The 24,289-nt window shown below is 47.7% G+C and overlaps 1 protein-coding gene across 1 annotated transcript in view; it reads right to left on the bottom strand.

The window, feature by feature from the left end:
* SGPL1 (sphingosine-1-phosphate lyase 1) overlaps positions 1-19,054 on the bottom strand; it is a 30,562-nt gene extending 11,508 nt beyond the window's left edge. The window contains exons 1-6 of the mRNA XM_083866054.1: positions 18,935-19,054; positions 9,749-9,914; positions 7,832-7,899; positions 6,102-6,249; positions 4,739-4,818; positions 3,333-3,461 (exon numbers count right to left, since the gene is read on the bottom strand). Coding sequence (XP_083722180.1) covers positions 3,333-3,461; positions 4,739-4,818; positions 6,102-6,249; positions 7,832-7,899; positions 9,749-9,914; positions 18,935-18,937 — 594 coding nt within the window. The 5' untranslated portion in view covers positions 18,938-19,054. The remainder of the gene's footprint in view (positions 1-3,332; positions 3,462-4,738; positions 4,819-6,101; positions 6,250-7,831; positions 7,900-9,748; positions 9,915-18,934) is intronic.
* Between the last annotated feature and the right edge of the window lie 5,235 nt (positions 19,055-24,289).

The following is a 24,289-nucleotide window of genomic DNA, read 5'->3' as shown; positions in this document are numbered from 1 at the left end:
ACAGTTTAAGCCCCCCTCAAGACACATCACTCACACCTCCCTACTTCAAATGTGCAGCCAAAGTTTTGAAGCCACAGAATTCGGGGAGAAGAAATAAAATGGGTTTCCACAGGAAGCTTAGGATTGCATCTGGTGCTTTTGCCTTCTCTCTCTTGTCTTCAGCTGTAGAATAAGTGGAAGAAGAATTCACAGAGAGATCTACACCAAATACTCACATGTCAACCATGCACAGAATTTTTCCCTACAATTCAAATCTGCCCTTTCCTTTTAAAGTTAAAAAAGCTACTTAAAAAAAAAAAATACTGCAGCTTCCATAAAAGTGGTGATTTCTCCCCAAATTACAGTAGAAATCCACACAGCCAACACTGCAAATCAAAACACCTTGTAAACATGAACACATCAGACAAGAACAAACTCCCCTGTTCCTCTCCTGTGTGCTGAGCTTAATTAGTCCTTCCAAATCTTTGCAGGAATGTGATTAGAATCTTCCAGACACCCAAACTCACTGATTCCTGTGTCTCTTTGCTCTTGCATAAAACAATTAAAGTAAGAACAGTAGTAGTAATTAGTGAGAAATAAGAAGCATCCATCCACTGCTGAAAATGATTACTTTAAAACTGCTTAAAAACTTGAAACATCTCTCAGAGCAATTTAAGGCAAAGGAATGTCTGAACCCCCCCAACCACCAGGGCATTGTTAGAGTTTTTATGCCTATATCAACAAAGGAGAATTACAGCCCACATGGCTCAGCTAAAGGCAACTCTTGTAAATAATGCAAGCTGCTCATCTGATTGAACATTCAGAAATGTAAAAAAGACAGGTTTCATTTTGGCATTTAGGAAACACACCCAAAAACCTTCAAAGAGGAAGCTCCCAGAGATGTTGCTGAGGGAAATGTCCACATGACACGGGGCAGGACCACACAGAGATCCCAGGCTGCTGAAAACCTTGGGAACAGCATGGATGTGTCCCTGGGCTGCTTTTCTCAGACTGAGCAGCAGAGTATTACTGCCACAAAGTGCTGTGGAAAACAGAGTACAAAGGAAGTGAAACTGCTTCACTGAGTAGCCCAGACAGAAACTTTTTGGTGCTTTCCAGGCAGCAGAGATGCAGATACCCTCTCCAGAAACACCAACGAGTTCCATCTGCCTTCAGGGACCAACACACAAACTGGCCAAGCAGTCCCTGCTGCTAAAATCACGTTAGTAAATCCTGCGAACAGGGGCCTGCCACTATGACACTCTGCCTCTCAGAGGTGGCAGTGAGGAAGTTCGGGGGGGGAAAAAGCAGTTGTTCTAAACCTCAACAACGCAGAAGTTGAACTGAGTAAACCAGAGGCCTTCTCAGTAGAATGAGCCAGCCTCTTGAAAAGATTAAAGATAACTCAGAGCATTGCACCTTCCCTGGTTTGGCATTAAAACCTCTCTGCTTTACAGTCTCACCAGTTATAGAATTATAACTGCAGCACTGCCACCAGTGGCAGCAGGGCCTTCCCAAGACAGAGAGTAAATTGTCAGTTCGAAAGAATGCTCTTTTTAATTGAGTTTGTAACTGTCCAAGCCTCCAGAAATTATTCTGAAATATTAATTCAGTTCTGAGGGGGAGGGGAGGGGAGGGGAGGGGAGGGGAGGGGAGGGGAGGGGAGGGGAGGGGAGGGGAGGGGAGGGGAGGGGAGGGGAGGGGAGGGGAGGGGAGGGGAGGGGAGGGGAGGGGAGGGGAGGGGAGGGGAGGGGAGGGGAGGGGAGGGGAGGGGAGGGGAGTCTTTGAGCCCAACTACTTCAAGAACATGTGAGCTCCATATACCAACCCACATCTCTCCACCATTCATCAGCAACTCTGGACACTTCACAGTCAGGAAGAGCAGTGGGAGGAATACAAAAAGTCCCCTGGGAACACTCATTCAGACACAATAATTACAGGGGTGCAATTAATCTTCCATTTCCGGCCAGTCAACTTCCCAGCCCTCCCCTTCTCCCTGCAAACGGGGCTGTGTCCAAGCAGCAAGGACAGAGCCCCACAGCAGGTTGTGCCCGTCCCCTTTGCTTTGTGGCACCGTCCTCAGGAGTGAGAGGAGGGCAGAGGGAAAAGCAGGATTCCCCAGAGCACATTAATGCAGGTCTCACTTTGGCTGCAGCAGTTTTTTACCTGTTCTGACCTTCTCTTAGGCAATCCCACTTCTGCATTTCAGTGGGAGAGCACCCAGGGCCAAGGCTGACACTTTTACATCATGTTTTACATAACAAAACCCAAAGAAGCCCAGTGCAGGCTGCAGCAAGCAAAGTTCCCCAAGCACCCACCAGAGTCACACAGCTGGATCAGCTCATGTCCCAACTACTGATAGAAACGAGTTCCAACAGCTTCATGCCCAGCCCCTGCCCCACTCCAGGGATAATCTCCCCAGTGTTTTCAGCACTGCAAGCCGGGAAGGAGCTGAGGTAAGGTGAAATGGTTTTCACAAGCTAAGAGTTCCTCCTCTAAACTTGAAGGTGGTGCAAGGAATACAGTCCTGAGAAGAAAAGTCAGGTCAGAGGGTGTCACCTCCTCCTCTCAAAGGCAATCACATCTTGCACTCCCACACAGTTGAGTTCATCTTCAATCCCACTGGGAGTCTGATCCCAGTTACACCTTCTACAAAGCTCCTCCAGTACTCAGCTCCTTAATACAAGCAACCCTCCAGCTGACAGGAAAAGCCCACTCAAGGCCAGTTCAGGTCATAAGCCCTTGTGTCAACACTGCCTTCCAGCACTGAAAGCATCAGTTTAAGAACACACACTTGGACTCTTGCTGGGAATTTTATCAAGGCTGTAAAACTGGTTTGCACTGGAAGGCCACACAAGCCTGGGAACATAGCTTTCCAGCTGGACAGCTGACAATCCATGCCATGCCTAATGTTGGTGAGTAGCCAGGCAGCCAGCTGGCCCTGCCCTCGAGCTCAGCCATCTGGCAGGCTCACAGACTTCCAGCTCACAGACTACAACTGAGGGGAGCTTCTCAGAGTGACACTTGTCTGTTCACAATTCCCCACTGACATCCAGCCAGGCTGCATTACACCAGTTCCCTTTTCCAACTGTCATCGAGTCTGTGTCACTTAAGAGTGGGGGAAAAAAGCTGAAGTAAACCGTCTTGTTTAAAGAACTGTTTTTCTGAGTGAAATTGTCTCTCATAAAGCTTCACCAAGAAGAGGAATTAAGCAACCTCCACACAGCTGGCATGGAATACACCAGAATGAGCTTACCCTCATGCTCATCTGGAGAGCACAAGGTGCATTTGCACTTATCAAAGTCAAAACCACTCAAATTGTTCAGGAGGCAAGTCAAAGACAGGCTACTTACAGCACCACAAGAGTTGGGGCCCCCGTGGAAGAGTGTACAGGCAATCCTCACTACTTCTGCTTCCATCTTCCTCAGACCAGGGAATATATCTGGATGGAGAGGATTACTCCAGGCAAACTCTTCATACACCTTCAGAAAACAAAGAGAGAAAGTTAAACTTGCAGATGAGGCTTTGAGAACTCCCCATGTGCATCTGTAGAAGCAAATTAGCTGCATTTTACTGAAAGACTATTACAGGACTTAACTGCTCCTGCAAGTAAATGCCACAAGCTGGGAAGGAGTAAAATAAAGAAAAAGTAAACGTTTTTCTATTCACACCTCTGAAGTGATTCTACAGCACAGCAGTATCTCTTGTTATAAGGAAAGATCTAATAATTTTGCTGTTTTTAAAGAAAAACACAAGATACATCCTGTAATTGCTTTACACAAATCGGGCAAAAAAAAAAGTGACTTTGCAGAACTTGTTCTTAAGTTTACTGTTAAGAGGGGGTTCTGAGGCAGGCAGTAAAGCACAAATGCCCACTCACACCACAAGAAAAGTGGCTGTGGAAACCAGTATTTCTGCTCACTCCACAACTGTGGACTCACAGAATACAAGGCTGGAACAGGCCAGTCCCAACCTCCTGCAGTTCAGATCAAAAAGCAACTGCAGGAATGTTAAATAAAATACAGCAAAACAAACCAGTGAATAATCAGCACAAACAATAGGAATGTTTCCACAAAGTGATCCAAGCCAAGGCCCCTCCAGAAAGGCTGCTCTGAGCTTTGTTTCCCCAAGAGTGGCACAGAAAATGTCAACATGAGAAAGAGAAAAGCAAGAGCAACCACCAAACAGAGCTCATTACAGCTGCTACAAAAGCTGTTCCCAGGAGCAAGAGGGCCAGGCTTCCCTTTCTAGCAAAACAACTCTGGAAGGAGATGTACTTGAAAACAAGCCTTTAGGCTGTTTAGGTTATTCTGCAGCCTTCTCAAAGGGAGAAGTTCCTGAGCAGGTAAACAGACCTCACAAAGACGCCACTGAAGCGTGCCAGTGCTCCATTGTCTAAGATTTGGACCACACGGCTACACAAAAAAAACATTTCCCAAAGCTTCTCTTTTGCTCAAACCAAGAGGAGTTTGGTTTTGCTCAGTGAACGTTGTTCCAGTACCAGCCTCCAAGTTCACTTGTAATTGGTAATTAGTTTCTCACTCAAAACAGCACCTCATCTGATTAAGATCCCAGTTATCTCTACAAGGTGTTTCCACAGCGATAGCTACATAGCCAGAGACATGTTGCCCAAATTGCCACTAATTCCCCTTCCCAGACTTAAGTTTTGTATCTTCCCTATTTACTTTGGGAAGCTGGAACAGCTCTGAGGGGTTTCCGGTGACCCTGAAGATGCAAAGTTGGCCTGCTTGCACTTTACCTTCACCAGCAGGTGGGTGAGTTTCTCTTCACCACTGTACACAGTCCCCGAGACTTTCCCATCCTGCCAGCGTACGTCTCCTGGAAGAGAGGGAAGAGCACACTGCTCACAAACACAGCCATTCCCAGCCAGGGTGGAAAAGCACACAGAAAATCCCCCTCAGTTCCACACAGGAGGACTCAGCTTTGGAGATTTCCCCGAGTTTTGTGGCCCAGGGACAGCTGTGTGTGAGGCTGAGCCCCTAGCACTGTGTGAACACAGCAAACAGCAAGTAAACGACGACTAAAGAGTCAGCACATAACCAACATGTAGCTGGAGCAAGCAGTTATATTAATAAATAATCCCCTTAATCCCCAGCAGTCTCCCCAAACTGCTGTTCAACCAACTGGACACTAAATTAAAGCCATTTTCAAAGAGCACCCACCACCACTGTATGCTGAGAAGAGATAGAAAAGCCAAGTTTGTACTGCTAAAATACACAGTGCTGGCACCTCGATTAAATTTCACCTCAACTGGCACTTCCAGGGAACTTCCAGAGGGGAGTGGGAGGCTGGGAATGGGAAATAGGGGGGACTTTAGAAAAGAAAAAAGAATCCAGTGAAGGAAGGAAACAATTTAAGAGAAAACACAGAGAGAAGTTAAATTAGCAATACTCAGCAGTAGAAAAGAAGCAAGTTGTTCCAGGACACTCGATCATGAAATTGTTTCTGAAATTGGAGCAGATGCACTGTTCTAGCAGAAAATTCAATTCAAATTTGGGATAAGAGCAGGGCAGTTGTATCTTCTCCTCTGGACAGCAAGTCACCCAAATTTGTAAGAGGCACACAAATCAGGGAGAACATGTTTACATGACAGGCAACTCAAATTAAGTGTCAGACACTGCTTGTGTGGACTCAAGCCAGCAAAATATCATCATCACTCTTCCTTAAAAGGCTTTTTCAAGGCACAAACAATTGTCTCCCTTAATTGAGGTCATAGGCTTGGAAATTCCCTAACAATCCTACTTGGAAGACACTTTTTTTGATTGTGAGTATTTTCTGGGTCTTCACATTTCTGGTAAAAGTCAAACATCAAGGCAACTGCTCAGAAATGCAATCCAAAAAGAGAACTTCCTCCATATTTCTCCTCTCCTTGGCTCTCTCATCTCTCCATCAGCCTAGAATTCTTGTGGAAGGAACAGAATTTCAATGTAAATACCTGAACACAGGATTAGAACTCACGAATCTCAGTCACATCCAGAAGAATAACAGACAAAAATTTGCAAGGGGACAAAATATTTAAGCTGAACCCATGAGCAGGAGTCACTGGGACTCATTTAAGAGAGGAAGTGTCATGTTTGGTGTCTACTGCAGTACAGACTCACCTTTTGAGCTGTACTCTTTCATCTTCTGCAGCACTTCAGGCTGGCTCATGCCTTGTTCTGGCAGGGCTTTGATATAATCCTTTTCATCTTTCAGGAAGGATAAACTGGAAGTGACATCATTCAAGGCTTCGTCAATCTTCTTTTGAATCTAAAAAGAAAGAAAAAAGCCTATCAAACAATGGCACTGGTCAAATTCTAAATAATTGCTGAGTGTGTGCAGGACAGGATCTGCTGCTTATGTCCGTGGTGTTTATGGAACACACAGGAATTGCTCCCCTGGGACCTTTGACCCCTTTCCCTAGTGCTTGAGAAAATAAAACTCAAGGAAAAAAACTGCACTTTTATCCAGTAAACCTTTTCAAGTCACAGTTTTTAATCTGTAGAGGTCTTCAGATGCATTAGTTTGTCCTCGCCTGCTCTACCACCATACACACAGTTTAGAAACTCATGAAAACAGACACACAATAAAGGAATCGCCACCACAGGAACAGTTCAGAGATTTCTTTCTTCCCACCCAGGGCCTGCACTCAGGAAACCCCAGACTTCTTCTCACAACACATTCCAAAGTGAAGATTCTTCCTCCAGGCAACACGGGTGTTGGGATATTGACTTTTGGACATTGGAATGACTCAAAGTCAAGGCCTCTTGTGAGCACCTGATAAGTTATCAGGTATCAACCTACAAAGAGCAGAAAGAGGACACAGAGCAGGAGTGCCCAGGCACAGGGAGCAGTGTTAGCCCTGAGAAGGGAAGTCTGGACACAACAGGTATTGTATAAAGTGTCGTTTTCTAACAGGCAGGCAAAAAACACAAGCAGTAGAGAATTGGTCTGATCAAGGGCTACTCAGTTTAGGACCTGAAAGCTGGGACTCTTAACAGGCCAGGGAGGGGATTTAATCCCATCCAGAGGGATGTGGGAAAGCTGGAGAACTCCTTCCACCTCCAAAGCAAAAGGCAAAAAATTCCTCTGTGCTACTCTCTCTGGATAAAATTGCCTGGAGCTCTGACCCCTGGAATCAACCTGTAAATACATCAGCACAGCAAACAGCAGGAAGTGCAATCAAGTGTGATACCACAGTTTATGAGGTAAAATAAACCCAGCTGTGCATTCCTCCATCCTGAGTCCTTAACGTGCTAAAACATGCTGACAGTTGTGGTTTCAAGTTTTTATTAAAAAAAAAAACCTACCAAAAAACCCACCAGCTCCCAAACATTACAGCTGTGTGTAATTTTAATGATTACACAAAGTGCTGATATCCTTCTGCTAACTTTTGCTAATAGTTATCTGAGCCCTGAACTAACCATAGCCAGTTGCTTGATTAAAATAAATACCCTTCCACATTGCACAACAAACCCTTGCCTGTCTCACACTTCACACTGCTTCAGAAGAGCAACCCCAGTTCAATCCTGCCCCTTCTTCCAGAATTAAAATCATTTTCTTAAAAATCCAACAATGAGGAAATGTTACTGGAGAATTCAGTTATTCTTGGTAAATATAAATAGCTTGATAGCTTAAAAAGAGGTGGAACCTCCTTCTTATGGGAGTGATACCATGACAAAAAGATTGAGTAGAAATCACGTCTGTCATTAAACCAGGAGGCAGCAGGAGACATTTCAGATCTGTATCCTGGGTTATTAGGATCACAGTGACATGACAACCAAGATGCACAGAATTGTGTAGTCTCCAAGAGAGCTGAAACAATCCTTTATGTACTTGTTTAAATACTTACTATAGCCCCAATAAACGGCATTTTTCTCAGCAGTTTAAAGAATCGTTTTTTAGTTCGGGATGTCAAACCTGAAAGACAAAAGGCAGAAAGGAACCTAAGAAATGAAAAAAAGAGAAACTTCTGATGCAGCTCATGATCCAGGCTCAGCAATCCTGATCCAAGCTGACAAAACACAGCGACCCAGGGGATTTGATGAGACAGATGAGTGAATCCAAGAGCAAAGTTTTCAGGGATGGATCATACCTTGGAAACATCCTGACTGCAGAACAGCAGCCATCTACAGCAATCAGTTATTTGCTTCTTACTTACATGGGAATTCACAGCCACGTGTGGAATTTTAGAGAAAAAAGAGGGATTTCAGGGTTTGCTAAAGGTAAGGAACAATTATCATTTCCTGCCTCTTCAAATCAGAATAGTTACTTGAAAACAAAACCACTGAGCAGTGTGAAACAGGCCCCCAGGCCAAAGGAGGGAACAGGGACATTTGTGACAATGTCAGCCACAACAGGACATGGATTTGCCCTGTTTGATGCCCTGGGAGGTGACTCAGGGAAAGGGGATGGACAGAGGGAAAAGCAGGAATTCCACCACAGCACAAAGACTCAAATGAAAGAAACCACTGATAACAAGCACTGGAAAACTTCCTGATAGCTCTAAAGGCAGGAATGAAATCAGGATGACACAGATGCTTTATAGCCACCAAAAATACCTTCCCAGTCCTACCTGCACACCAGCAGCTACAGGATAAACCAAAAAATAACTAAATAAAGTTTAAAAATCACCCATTTCAAGACTTTGCAATTTTATCTACACTTCATATATATTTCACTTCATATCTACAATTTGAAAAGCTACCAAGGACACTAATTGTCACATTCTATAGTAAATACTTGTTAGTGCCCTGATGGTAAATTTCTGTTGCACATCTCAGTGTGCACACTGTTTCATTAATAATTTTCACAGTGAGAAAAGTCTGCAAACTCCTGAAAAATTCTGACAATCTAATCTGATCTTCTAAGAGTTACTCTACACTTAAACAAAATACATTGTGCAACAGTACAAATACTAGCTAGGAAGAGAACTGTCCTGAACAAAAGTTCCATACCAATTTGTTCCTTACAGACATTCCCACTGTTCAGCTGCCCCCATCTCTACAAAGAGAAAGGGCTGCTTGAGAAACAGAAGCACAGGAGACATCAAGTTAAAATTTTGGCAATTTTTAACAAGCTGCCACTGGAGTGTAACCCTAAGGGGCCTGAGGGAACTGAAATGCAGCTGTGAGGGCATGGCAGTGACCTCAGGCCATCACAGGACCAGAGAAAACTGCAGGTTCTGCAGAGTTCAGCTCCACTGAAGAGCTGCCAGTGTCAGAAACTACTCAAAACAGGAAGATAACTCCGGAAATAGAAAAAAAATTACAGGAAGAAAATATCCTCACACTATCACATGCAATTATCTTGAACATTCTGAAGATGAAACATGCCCCCAGCATGGAATCAAGACCACATCTCCTCCCCCAGCAGGAAGGGAAACAACCAAGAGTTATCCAGACACTCTGCAGCAGTGACTAAGGTTACAGGAATCCAGCTCTCCATAAATCTCCCCAGGGTTTGGGCAAGAAGAGACTGTTGTGACAAGCAAATGGTTTAGCTAAAGGGAAAAAGGGAGACAAGGGAAAGGGAAGGAGACAGAAGCACATTCCATGCACCCTCTGACAGAACAGGGGAGCTTCATTTACCAGACAGGCCTTGACTTTAATTCAGAAGAGAGTTTGGTAAATTTTAGGTGACAGCACACGGTCTGTTTTAACAAGTGTTTGGCTTTGTCCCACCCGCTTTCCTTCCACTGCCCAGGAACGACTCAGGGCCACCTCCCCTCCCTCCAAAGGTACAAAAATGCCCCACATCAAATACTTACTCTCGGGCTGGCAGAGGAAGCCGTGCAGCCACACACTGGCAAGTGTGGAAGAAAAGGTCAACCCAATGAGCTGCCAGGGCTCCAGTCCATCACACCGGGAGTTCACAAAGCCTGTCACTTTCTCCCAGTACATCTGGAGGATTTCCCTGTAGGGAATAAGGGCCTCCTGTGCAAAGGAAAAGCAGGAGGAAAATGAGGAAAGCGCAAATGAAAACAAGCAGGGCATCAAAAAGCCGACTGTTGGTTAAAAAGATGCTTTCAGGTATGCAGGGCCCCATGCTTTCCTTAATTCCTACAAATACAACAGGCTGGAAATAGTTTTTATCCACTTCCACTCAAGAGTCACAGATAAAAATACAAACAGATAAAAAATCCCTTGAGAGACTTCAAATACTGAGAGAGAAGCACCAAGCACAGGTGAACAATGTGAGGTCCTCTGCACAGTCCCAAGAACCACCACCAGATACTACCACTGCCCAAGAGAAGGAACCGGGTAAATATTTTTTTTTTTTTTAAGGAATTCTCAGGTAGTGAGTGAAGGTACCACCAAAACAGGCCTATTAAGTACTTCGGGCTGGATTTTCAGTGAGGATGGAAGCACTCAGCAAGTCCTTAATTTAAAGATCTAATTAGCATGTTATACACCAAGGGGGGATGGGAGAGGAAAACACTGCGGCCGCCAAAATAACCCCCAGAAAATGGTGATGCAAGCACAATTACAGTGTCAAAGCAGGAATTACTGTCGGGACACTGCCCAATTTCCTAATCAATACCTTCAAACCAGATGCTCTTCTAGAGAGTCAGAACAGGGTGAGGAAAACTGGATGTGCACAGGAGAAAAAGGACATTTCCCCCTAAACAAGAGTCTTGTATCCCATCCTCTGGGAAGAGGTTTCTAGAGATAAGAATAAGCAAGAACGGAGCCCTCTTCCAAATTCCTCTTTCCTTTTGACCAGCCCACTTTTACTGGGGAGGTCTCCAGCACTTGAGAGCTTCACCCTCCAAACAACAGGGAAAGAAAGTACGTGTAGCTTTTCAAAAGATTTGTAACTAAACCTTGGAAAAAATAAATCCTTGATTCCTGTGCTGTTAGACTTCGGGTGAGAATAGAGCAGTTTTTCAATAAACCACTAAATTAAAAACTGCTAAAACTTTGCTTCTCAGGACTCTTCACAGGCCTCACTTCTGGCTCAAGGCAAGAACAGAAGCAGCAATTAATCAACTTTTTTTTAGGGGGTAAGGTGTCATTCCAATACAACTGGAGAGGCTACTAACAGTCTGAAAAAACAGCCAAGTTTTTCCGAATAATCAAAGAAGGACGGCAGCTCTCCTTAGCAAAAAGCAACATTAATGAATACTCACTACATTGGAAAAGCAGAAAAATGCATATAACACGGCAGAGTTTGAAAATATTTAAGCAACCCAAACATAAGTTCTAGCAGCATTAACAGCGTTTACCCTGAGCAGGGGAGGGTTTTCACCCGTGTCCCAGCACAGGCTGAAGGGACAAGGACTGAATTCGGGAAAAGCAGGCAGCACTCAGCTCTGAGAAGGCAAATTAGCACCTATTCACTTGGAAAAGGACAATTTAAAAATACATCAGAGCCACTTCAGCCTCCAAAACACGGCGGCCACACAAACAGCTGCAATTAGGCAATGGCCCAGCTAATGAATGCCCCGTCCTCCAAGCCACTCACCACAAAGCCGATTTAACCCCAGAGTTTAAGGGAAGAGCCACCTTTTCCGGCTAACCAGAGGTGCTACTTAAGTTTCAGCGAGTTTGCACAATTCTCACTGGCAAATCCCTGGAAATGAGCGTTTAACCGGCAACAATGACTTTGGTCCTTTGCCTAGGATGAAATGCCAGGATATCATTCCGTTTTGGAACTGCACTTACAGGATGGAAATGGAGCCACTAATGGGATGGTGTCTCAATAGCTGTTCTCAACTCACGGCAAGAAAATGCTGCAGCATCCAATATAAAGTGGGCTGTGCTTTTTTTTCTTTCCTGAAGATGGAGGACACTGTAAGCCCTGAATCAAAATCGAACATGACCTTCCTGACAGAAGTCACTCCGGTCAATGCCTAAGTCAAAATAAATAACTCTGGCAAGAGATTGACCTGACTCTTGGAGAAAGCTCTGGACACAAGGTCCCAGCTCTCTGCACATTTTGTTGTCACTGAAACCCCTGAGCATTGACATCTGGGAATTCAATGATATATCCAAGTTTTGAACAAATAAAAGAAGATTTTCATTACATTCATTTTAAGACATTGAAGAATTTCTTCTCCTATTTTTGCTTAAAAAACAACAACAATCTGAAATCAATCCACAGGTGTTTCAGTTTGACCAGGTAAAGTCTTCTCTGTATTTCTCACTTTCTTCACTCATTTCACACTTAGATGAGTTTGAAGGATGAGGTTGATCCATTTAGGAGGATATTAAAAACTGGGATTAAAAAACCAAGTGAAAATTGGCACAGAAGATGTGTCAGCAGTGAATTACAGTTTCTAACCTCCCTGGCTAACCATGCACTCAGTTTTTCCCAAATGGTCCTTTCCCTGAAAGCATCCAGCAAGACATGAGAGATCTTTGCTTTCTGAATTATTCACTCGATCCCACAGAAACCAGAGGGCATTTAGAAGGTTGCACTCAAATGTTTTGATTATACCCAGGAACATGCTGGGTTAAAAGAGAGTTTACAAAAAACAGAGTATCTTTTTACATGAGGAGAGTGACAGGACAAGGTCCTGTGGGTTGCCACTGACAGAGGGCAGGGATGGATGGGACGTCAGGAAGGAATCCTTCCCTGTGGGCTGGTGAGGCCTAGAGAAGCTGTGGCTGCCCCTGGATCCCTGGGAGTGTCCAAGGCCAGGCTGGACAAGGCTTGGGGCAACCTGGTCGAGAGGAAGATGTCCCTGCCCATGGCAGAGAGTGGCACTGAATGATCTTTAAGCTCCCAACCCGAACCTACGACTGCAGTCCCATACCACTTCCTCATTTCACAGGGAGAGGGAATGAACAGGTTCTGTGCAGCCCAGCCATCGGAATCCCTCACCCTGCAGCCCTGGAGGTGCTGCTGGGAGTAAAAAGCTCTTCCTGCTTACCCAGCTGGGCTAAAGACAACAGGCTGACCTGATTTTAAACCTGTCTACAGGACAGAAGTGCATGTAAGACAATAACCTGCTTAGTTGTGAAGGCATCAAAAAAATAAAGGTTTCCCTTCCCATTAGAAGAGAGCAGATAAGCTTTTTTATTTCTGTAAGAGAACCTTTTCCATACAAAAGCTTCACAAGCCACAGGATTATTTCAGAAGCAGCTTTAAAACCTGCCTTATGAGCACACTAAAGAGCAGGGAGAAAAAAAAAAGACCTCCACTGGAGGATTTGTTTTTAATTCTTAGAGCAGTAAGACAGACCCAGGTATCAGATAAAATACTAATTGCTATCATTAGGACTTGCAGTGCTCATTTGTACTGATATTAATGCACTCAGCTACCTAAGCAGTTTACATGCTGAATTTTTAGCTGCACAGATTAGGAATACATCCTTAGTACTTTATTTCTAAAAGCCATTAGCTAGCTGAGCTGGTTCCAGGGATAGCACTTAACGCCACTACAAAAGAGCACAAATTAACTGCAGTAATGCTCTTCTGTCCCAGATGATAGAAAAGGGAGGGGGGAGGAATGCCAAAGCTAATGAGAGCACATTTTGCATTTTTGCCAAAACAGCATTTCCTCGGCTGCCAGTTTTTAGGATGCAAAAAAGCTTAAAAGGAAAAAATAAAAAAGAGAGAGCGAGAGAGAGAGAGAAACAGGCAATAAATTGGAGAACCTCAGACTTCTGTTACAAGTGCCTTCTGTTTCTGTGGAAATGGAAACACTGTGGGAAAAATGGGAAGAAAGATTTTACCAGATGAACCTTCCTTCCTCCAAAAGAACCTTTAAAGTGGGTTTAAAATGGGGCCACAGAATAAAAGTAGCTTTTAAAGGCAAGTTTATGTTATGCAATATCATGAGGCTAACTGTGTGAGGAGGAAGTGCTAAGACCAAACAATCACACAAAGGGCTGGAAGAGACCTTAAAAACCATCTTGTTCCAACCCCTTGCCATGGGCAGGGACAGCTTTCCACTATCCCAGGCTGCTCCAAGCCCCATCCAACCTGGCCTTGGACACTGCCAGGGATCCAGGGGCAGCCACAGCTGCTCTGGGCACCCTGTGCCAGCACCTGCCCATCCGCACAGGGAACAATTCCTTCCTAATACCCAATCTAAACCTACTCTCTCTCAATTCATACCACATGCTCAGCTTTCACCTGAATCCACTCACATTCCCAAACTAGGGACCAAACCCTCTGACCACTTCCCCACTCCCTAACCTGAACATGTGTGTCTGCCATCAGCTCCTCTGGGGTCCCCAGAGCTGGGGCAGGAGGAGGCACTCACACAGCCCAGCACACAGTAAATCAAGGCTGTGAAAAACGAGTTCCACCCTCTTTTAAAATTTTGTAAGTTTAATTAAAAAATAAAAATAGACAATTAGAAGACAAAAAGCGAAACTTTCTCAGCCGAAGGTGTCTGGCATAAAGTCAGCCAGCAGCACACTTCTCACTCCTTCAGACTTCGATGTTTAAGGATTGCTGTGTCCTTTCAATCATCTTATCTGGTAGATTTATTTGTGGGTGGCTCCTCTCTGTCTGGTAACATGGGTCTCATAAATTTTCTTCCTGAGGTTTTTAGTTGTTTTTATTTTGATTAAAAAAAACCAGAACTCCAGCAGCCTTCATGCAGGGCCACAAGGTGACGACCCCTCCCCATACTTTTTGGCCTGGTCATTTCAGATGTCATAAAGAAAAAAACTTAGTCTTTTTACTATTAACACTATGTCACAATCATAAAATACTTTCATCACTTTTCTAAACTCTATTAACAAAACACAATACATTACAATTATATATACAGTATTCATTCCAATATTTGCAACAAGCCAACTTTACAATATGCATTTATACCAAGGCCAAGGGAGAGGGCTCCAGCAGCACGAGTCAGGCCAGCTCCCATTACAGGAGCAGGGGAATACCAGCACTGCCACTGTAATTAAGGCCTCTGCTCCAACACGACGAGTTTTTCCGAGGTGAAGCTCCCTGACTGAAAACAAACCGCACGGAGCCAGCAGGGACACGGCAGCCTCGCTGATTTATCCTGCTCTGAGCAGAAGGAAGGCTTCAATTAGCCCTGGCTGCTCTGACACCTCACTGCACGTGGCTGCGGCCACAAAGGGCACATCTGACCGGAGTGACCAGCCTGGCCTCAGGGAACACTGGACTCGCAGCCACCACCACCAGCCTGCCGACTTCCTACCTACCAGAGAGCTGAGAATGGGATTGAGCAACAGCAGCCCGGCCTCCCCAGAGAGGGCTGGTGGCCGCCTGTGCTGGCGGTGTTTTGATCCGCACCCCAGTGATGACTCTGCTCCTCCGTCCCTCCCCACCAACCCGGCCTGACAAATATCTTTGCATAAGCACCAGGCAGGGAATATTTGTTAGTCAGCTCCTAATTACAGCTGCAGGTCTGGACCACGTGCAGCCCAGCCTGACCAAAGGATGTGGGCAGACAGAGCGACACCAGATGCGTGATGTCTTGGAAATCAAAAATCATCAACTTTTGGATGTATGGGCTGAAGTAAGTGAAATTAAAAACACATTCAGCCCACGCTCATCTTACACATCTCCCCAGTACATTGCACTTATTTCCACCACTGCCATACTGAAACTTTCCAGTGACAGCAGCTGGGGGGGTGGGAGGGTGTTTGCCACGTATAGTGCCTGCAAAATGGATGTACACATACTATACCACCAGCCCTGAGAGGAGTGGCTAAACAACGGCTAATTATAGCTTCGGCACAAAAACAAACAAGTCAGAGTAAGAACAGCAGCATTCCAGCTTACACTGCGGAGATGGAATGTAAAACTACCAAAACAAAATGGGAAAAGACTGATGGGAGGCTCAAAAAAGATACAATTTTACAGGAGCCCAAAGGACTCCAGAAATCAAGTTCAAATTTCATTTAACCCAAAACACACACACAAGGTATCACGTTCACTTTGCTCACTTTAGGAAACCAATTTATAAAAGTTTCTGCAAACATCCAGGCACAGTCCAGGCAGCACAGACCTCACAAGAGACAGGATCCACCCCATGGATGCTGCATGTGAGCTCATCATGGATCTCTGTGGGTCACCAGCTCCAAGAAACGTCCTCTGCTGACACCCACAATAATCAGGGTAAAAGAAGTGCCCAGTTTCCTGCATGCTGGGGCTCATCTGGATGTATTTCCCTCCTCCTTGGCCTCCTCTCAGCCTCAGATCCCTGCGTGCCTTCCAGAGAATAAACTGGGTATTTCTTTGAAATATTTTGCAAGCACCTGGGTGCCACCAAGAGGTACCCACAGCACTAAGACATGAAGCCTTGGCAGGAGCTGTCTGGAAGCATGTCTGACATGGCAATTGTTCTGGGAGCAGGCATCCATGAACAAAGGCAGCACCCAGGCCTGGCACAGCTTCCCAGCAGGGTTATGCAAGCCTTGGACAAAGCCCCCACTATCAGCACAAACTGAATGCTGACATTATACATGAAGGGCCCTGCTCTTGGGCAAGTCTGACCACAGGGCAGAATCCTCAGGAATTATCATCATCAACACGCAGAATCCTTTGACCCCTGCAATATCTAGTCACATGCTCTTCCTGATATGGCGTGGATAAATTTTCATGAGCAAAGAGAGGCAAAGGAAACAGTCAGAACACAAAGGATTCTGAGTGACTTTTACATGCAAATTTTTAGGAAATACAAATATTTCCTAATACAGAAAACAATACAGTATCACAATCATGACAGCAAATAGACCAGAACACCTGGTGCTACATCAGTTGGGAGAATCCTAAATCTCAGTTTGTGCTCTAAAGGCAGGACTAAAGCATATACTAGGCCTGCTGGTAGTTGAAAGGGAATGTCTTTCACTGCTCGATGCAAACAATAGGAGCAGTAGAATCACAGACTCCTTTGGTTTGGAAGAGACCTTGCAGATCATCTCATTCCATCCCCTTGCCATGGGCAGAGACACCTTCCAGGGACACCTTCCAAGCTTCCAGGGGCTCCAAGCCCTTCCAACTGGCCTTGGACACTTCCAGGGATGGGGCAGCCACAGCTGCTCTGGGCACCTCGTGCCAAGATCTCACCATCTTCACAAGAAGAAATTACTTCCTCCTAATATCTAACCTGAACCTAACATTCTGTCACTGTGGAGCCATTCCCCCTTGTCTCTTGTAAATAGTCTCTCTCTACCTATCTTGTCAGCTCCTTCAGATCCTGGAGGCCACACTCAGGTCTCCCCAAAGCCTCTCTTCTCCAGGGTGAACAATCCCACATCTCCCAGCCTCTCCCCAGAGCAGAGCTGCTCCATCCCTTCAATGATCCTCTTGGCTCCTCCAGACTCACTCCAACAGCTCCAGGTCCATCCTGTGTGGGCTCCCCCAGGCTGGAGGCAGCTCTGGGGGCTCAGCTGAGCAGGGGCAGAATCCCCCCTCCCCTGCTGCCCATTCTGGGGGCTCAGCCCAGGGCAGGGCCAGCTGTCACCCACCAGCACCCCCAAATCCTTCTCAGCAGTTCCATGGTGGAAGCAGCTGGTGCAGGAGAAGATCAGATGGAGACATCTTTTTATTGGCAAAGTCGTATATTTGGAAAAAGGGACAAGCAGAACCCCAAAATCCTTACTCAGAAAAGGGCTCTACAGAGTCCCTTAGAGTCACAGCAAGGCTGTGATTGCTGCCTCACCAGGCAGACCACACACAAAAAATGCTGTGATTGGGTTTATCTCCACACCACCAAGTACTGCTGGAGAAATCCAAGGCAGGAAATGAGGCGTCATCTCAGCAGACCCTGCTCAGCGATCAGAGACAACTTCTAAGGGTGGGAAGTGGGGGGGGGAAACTCTGAGTAGGCTGGACATGAGCAGAACATGGAAAAAGAAAGACTTTACTCTGTCTAGGTAAGAAAATTTCCAGTGCTTCGCACAGCCTTTTGCTGAGGTCACAGGAAGGATGGCAGAGTGAAACCACACTTTAGGAAAACATTGTGTGTGTATCAGTGTTTCTCCAGAGGAAGCCTCATTCCCCCAGTACAAAGCCAACTTCCTACGCTTTCCAGAATCCAGGAATCCTGTGCAATCACGACTGTCTAATCTAGCAAATAAAAGAGCAGACCTGAGCAGGTCTTCCAGGTGCAATAAGCAGCAATTTTCTCCGCCAGGCTTTGGCACAGAAGGGACTGAGGTGAGAACAGCCTGACCGCACAGCACGGCCCCAGCAACCCCAGGCCAGTCTAGACCGCCCCCTGCACAACAAGCAAACCATTTACCCGCTGCCAAATTTTGGCAGCAAAAGCAACCCCAAGACAAGCTGTGCAGGCTCTTGGTGCTGTCCCAGGCACACAGCTCCCCGCCAAAGCAGGAGGGAGCAGCAGCACTTGGGGATGGAGCAACCAAGCAGGACAAAGGAGTGGGACAAAGATAATGCTGTTTCATTTGTCACTCAGCAGCTGCGATTTCAATTCCCCTCGCTGACAGGGGGAAAAAACCCAACCAAAAAGCTAGTACCCCTCCAGGTTTGAGGAATTGCAAGATTCATGCCCTGCCAGCGTGGGCTAGAGCCAGTATATTCCAAGTAATCCTAAAGTTTACTTCTAGCTAAAAAAACAATAGCCGATTAGCAAACACTGTCTCTCAAAAATAACAATCACAGCAAACACGATTTCTCTTAGCCAGATCCCAAAATCTCAGCAGCTTCCCCAAAATCCTGAGGAAAACATCATTCTGCCCCACCCAAGAAATTAACCAGAGACAGGCGAAAACACCGTTTCCAATCCTCTCTGCCCCCAAACTGGGTAATTGTGGGGAATACGGAAGGCAGCGTACGAATAAGAGGAGACATTTACGTTCAGGGGAAGGGTATGGGCCTGGGTGGGGGCCGGAGAGAGGCCCTGACCGCCCACCCTCGCACCCGCCGGGGCCGAGCCCGCCCGGGACCCGGACCCGCACCCGCACCCGCCGGGCGAGGCCGGGCCTCGCTGCCTCGCAGGCCGCGCCGGGACACCTCTGCCTCCGCCCCACACTGGCCTCGCACTCCCGGCTCACCATCGCTCCTGCTGCCGCCGCCGGCCCTTTCGTTCCTTCCTCCCTTCCTTTTTTCCCTCCTCCTCCTCCTCCTCCTCCTGCTCCCGCTCCCCGCGGGGTCCCGGCGCGGCCCCTCCCCGCTGGCCCCGCCCCGCCCTGCCGGCCCCGCCCCGCCCCGCTGGCCCCGCCCCGCCCCGCTGGCCCCGCCCCGCCCTGCCGGCCCCGCCCCGCCGGCCCCGCCCCCATGCCGGTGAGGCCACGCCCCCTCAGGGCGGGGCGGCTGTGGGAGAGCAGCGCCCCCTAGAGGCGGAAGAGAGGCGGGAAAGCCGGCGGCGGGAGAGCAGCGCCCCCTAGAGGCGGAGAAGGGGCGGGAAAGCCGGCGGCGGGAGAGCAGCGCCCTCGCCTGGAAGGAGGCGGTAAAGCCGTAAAGACAGAGGTGGGTTTTGCCAAAATGCAAAAAAACCCAAAAAAACTACCAAAAAAAACCCCATAAACAAACAGCAACAACAAAAAAGTTTTCAATCCCGCCCCGGTTATGAATTATCTGAGGCTGGAGCCCCTCTGCTTAGGATCCAGCCTGGGAGAGCTCAGGGTGTCCACCTGGAGAAGAGAAGGCAATGGGGAGATGAGATCTTAGAACCCCTGCCAGTTCCTAAACAGGCTCCAGATGAGCTGGAGAGTGACTTGGGACAAGGGGGAATGGCCTCACAGTGACAGAGCACAGGGTAAGATTGGATATTAGGAAGAAGTTGTTCCATGTGAGGGAGGGAAGGGCCCGGCACAGGGTGCCCAGAGAAGCTGTGGCTGTCCCTGGATTCCCTGGAAGTGTCCCAGGCCAGGCTGGACAGGGCTTGGAGCAACCTGGGATTGTGAAAGGTGTCCCTGCCAGTGCCAAGCAGTGGGGGTAAGACAATCCTTAAGGTCCATTCTAACCCAAATCATTCTGTGATATCTTCTGGGGAGAGTTTTTGTTCTGTGCAAAATATAAGGCAGGAACTACTGGCCATTATAGCATTATCCAGTCTGTTCATTCTGCTAATCCACGGATTAAAATCTGCTGTTCTGGGTGGATCAGATGGGACCCCTCATCACCTTCACTGGCCACACCTTGGACTGACAACTACTTACACAAGGATCCCAAAAAAGTTTATTAGCAGGAGAAGGATTTGAGGGCTGCTGACTCCTGAGGCTATTCCATAAAACTTTACTGTGAGAAGAGTGCAAGCAGCCAAACTGCCCGGGTGTTTGGGAGAGTTTTAAGAGGTTAAAGGTCTCTGTGTTCCCTGGTGTTAATTCTGACCTTATGAAATAAATACAGTAAGCAGAATATTGTTTGGGCCCAGCCTTGTACAAGCACAGTGGTTTTTAGACATCCAGGGCGAACCTGACAAACACACCAAGGCATTTAAGTTACACAAAGGAACATTTTGAAGCAATTATGATGTAGAATAGTTCAAGGGATGAAAAGGCAGCAATGGGCAGCAGCAAAAGGATGAAAGGAAAGTTTTCACATCCATAGTTCCTGGTGCAGTGACAGCAGAGCTTTCAGCTGGGGCTGTATTTTGAGGGCAAACACATAGGTGGGTGCTCTGGTGTCAGTAAGTGTGAACTCAACAGATACCACAGCAGCATTTGGTCATTTCCCCAAAATTAACACCTAGAGGAACTGCAGTGCACTGTGCCAGGGAGTGCTGCCTCTGCCAACTGCAGGATGCAATGCCTGGAGAAACTGCCGCTCTCCTGGGAGATGGCAGCAGCAGCAAATGCCCACATTAAGCCCCTTCTGCTGAGTCTCTACAGAACACATCCTGGCTTTAGAACTTATAAATCTGTGCAGTCTTTTAGACAGATTCTGGGGCAGCATTTTAAACTTTTGCTCTTAACCTCCCTTGCTTTTGTCTCTACACTCTTTTGAAGCAGAAATACCAGCATCAGCTCCTGGCATTTGCAGTTTGCTGCGTGACAGGCGGTGACTGTTTGTCTGCTGTCACCATGCCACCCCAGCTGTCTCCTCACAGAAGATGACACCCTGGTGTAAGCCAGCAGACAGTGATTTTATCTCAAGCAAACTGCCCTAGTGGGATAGTTTTTAGAACCGTGCCTAGACATCAGGGCTCTTTTTAGCAGAAAAAGGAACAGACAGGTCTGTTAGTAACCCAATACCAGCCTCACAAAGTAGATCTTCCCACATGCTTGCCAAGACAGAAAGCATCTACTTAAGAGAACCCCAAAGGAGCTGTGTTTTCCCACTACAAAAACCTCTGCAAACACCAGTGACCCCAGCCTTCAAAAAACCTGCTGCCCTTTGGAAAACAGCCTTAAAAGCCACATTTATGTATGTTAAGTGACATCTTGCTCTCAAGGGGGTGACAGGAAATCTTGTTTGTTCCTTCAGCCCTGAAAAGAGTCTCTTCGGACGCATCACTGCGAGCTTCACTAATTTTCAAGCACACCTTCACACAACACGCCAGGAAACAAAGAGCTTGCTTTGTTTACTATAGCTAAAAGCACAGGTAGAAAGGAAGATCTTGCTATGAATATCTGGGTGGAGAGGAAAAGCCACACCAGGGAGGGAGAGGAGCCATTTGAGTGAGGGGACAATGGTGGCACAAGAGAAAATGGGTCCAGGTTGGCCCTGAACCCATTTCCATTTTCCTTTGGTCTATCCCACAGCCCAAATAGAAACTGGTTTTCCCACTATTCAGATGAATTTTAAAAATATCAGAGTAGCTTGGCTTCTCCTCACAGGTGGCAGTAATAAGGTTGAGACTGTGCCAAGTGATTGCTCTTCCACAGAAGGGAGTTGTGATTCCCAAGAGACTCCAAACATCACATGGCCAACATTGCCCATGGCAAAACAGAGCTCTCACACCTTTAAAGGATGGCTTGGAAGGGCTGGAGAGAGAAAAATCCAAATGATTCACAGCTTGCAGTGCTCCCGTGGGGAGTTGGCATTACCCTGTGCATTGGTATTACATGTTACAGATTTTTGAGAGAAGAACTGCCACGGAAACCAATCCTGCAGGACCAATGAGTTCCTGTTCTGATGCGAAAATCAAGTCTGAAAGCTGTCAAGTTTGGAAAAAAAGGAGGGCTTTTTCCTCTTTCCACAAAGAAATGGAAGGGGGAATTATCACTACTTTCTGCATGGAACAAACCCCTGTTTCTTCCTCGCCCTTGCTTTGGACAAATCCCACTTTCAGCCAGGGGTGCCTGTCTGTGAAGGATGGCTCTTTTCCAGAGGGTGGGAAGGGTGTCACTCCAAATGCCTTGGGGGCAGCCTGAGGTGACCCCTGGGAGGCCAAGGCCAGCCAGAGCTGTCACTCTTTTTGTTTGGGAACAATCCTCAAACGTTCCTGGGCTTCCCAGGAGGGTCCTGGAAAGTTCCAGATGTCCCAGAGGGGTCTGGGGGGAGTACCATGGGGGTCCCAGGGGTGTCAGAGGTCGTGAGAGGTCCAAGGCAGTTTCTGGGTGCTCTTGGAATTTTCTGGGGGGTCCTAGAGACGGTCCCATGGGGACCATCCAGGACCCACGTGCAGGATCCCCCGTGGAACTCACCTAGAGACCACCTCAGGACCCCCTGGGACTGTCTGGGAGTCAGTCCAGGGAGTAACAGGGCCCATGCCCTGGAGGGGGTGACTTTGGGATAGAGGGAGGCGGGGTGTTTGAGATGGAGACAGGATGTTACTACTACTACTACTATTATTATTATTATTATGGTTTAATGAAGCGAGTCCATCCAAGGAGAGGGATTCTGCCCCTGTCGCTGTGTCAGCTGCAGGACAGGACATCTCCCTTTCTCTCCTCTGGTTTATCAGGCAAAGCCTCCAGTGACTTGTCCCCTCTGTGCCTGGACTCCCCCGTTCACTGCCCCACCCCGAGTTCCTTCCCCGTTGGCAGGTGTGTGAGTGGGAATCACTCCGGGATGTGCTCCCAGATGTGCCAAGTGCCCACATTCCATCCGGGGAGCAGCGACTGCCGCGTGCAGGTGTGACCTTCCCGACCTGTTGTAACTCCTGTGGAGGGGCCGATAGAACCCCTCGGTTCCCTCGGATTGTATTCCATGTCTCCTGTCCCTATGGTCCCCAGCCATGTCCCCATCTGCCCAGTGACCTCTGGGACCTCCCCTCCAAATCCTTCTGCGACCCCCAACCCCCACGGTGACAGCCCTGGACTCTTCCAGGATCCTTTGTGACCCCCACCCGGTCTCGGGGTCGCACCTACACGATGGGGGGGGGTCCCAGCGGACACGACCCCCGGTACCTGCGCCCTGCCGGGATGGGCAGCTCCCCGCAGAGCCCCGCTCGCCCCGTCGGTCTAAGGCCACGTAGCCGTCCTCGTCCTCCATGGGACGGCACGGCCGGGGCTGCCCGGGCCGGCCACACCGGGGTGGTGGCACCGGGCCGGCGACACGGGGGAGGGGACAGGAAGCCAAAGCACCTCTGCCCGCTGCCGCTGGCCCGGTGTGGGGCGAGCTGGTGGTGGCACCGGAGCTTCCTGCCCCCGCCACAGCCCGACAGCTCCTGGGGGGACCCGCCCTGACACCCCGGGGAGGGGCTGGGGGCGGCGGGGGTTTGTCTCCAACGAAGGAAAAGCGGCGTGTGAGGCTGCTCCCCGCGGGGAAAGGACAAGGAGCCGCGGCAGGAGCTACTGTCAGAGAAAAACCCCTCCTTGCCCCAAGAAAACTGTGAGAATAAAAGACCAAGATGTTGGTCCTGATCTTCGAGAGGTCGGACTGCAGCCTCCATCCCCCTGGGCCACTGCGGAAGTCGCTGCCGGTTCGGACTCAATTTATCCGTCGGGATTGCAAAGACAGACAGACACCGAGTGCCGACGGACGCCCAGCACTGCCTGTGTCACACCCCGACGGACCCAACAGGTGCAGCTCTTGTAGTGACACGGGGCCACTGCTGGTGCGGTACCTTTGTAACATTTTATTCCTGTTTATTTCACCATTTCCTGATTTTCAGGTTTAATGGAAGGAGAATACCTTTATGGTGCGGTTTGGTGGGATTGAATTGAGGAAACTCGACCCATTTTCATTGTCTTAAGGTTGAAATTGATGGCAAACACCGCTGTCCCTGGTTTTAAAGGGCTTCACTTGAGAGAAGCCTCTTAATGTGCCATTCTAAGAGTTCCATCCAGGGGGACACTCCATTTGAAGGGACCTTCAGAGAGGAAAGAGATGTCCAAAAGCCCCAGAATGGTCTTTCTTGAGGGAAATTGAGGAGGAAACTGCATTTCCCCTCATTTTAGAAGGCTACATGGGGGGTGGGGGGGTGGGGGGGGGGGTGGAATCCTCCTTGATTTACCTTTTTATTTGGTGTTTAATTGAGACCATTCTTACTCATTATAATTTAGGGCTCTAAATCGAGA

This window comes from Zosterops lateralis (assembly GCF_965231275.1).
Source record: "Zosterops lateralis genome assembly, chromosome: 8".
Taxonomy (NCBI): domain Eukaryota; kingdom Metazoa; phylum Chordata; class Aves; order Passeriformes; family Zosteropidae; genus Zosterops; species Zosterops lateralis.
Note: the sequence above shows the minus strand (reverse complement) of the source record. Positions and strands in the feature narration are given on the sequence as shown.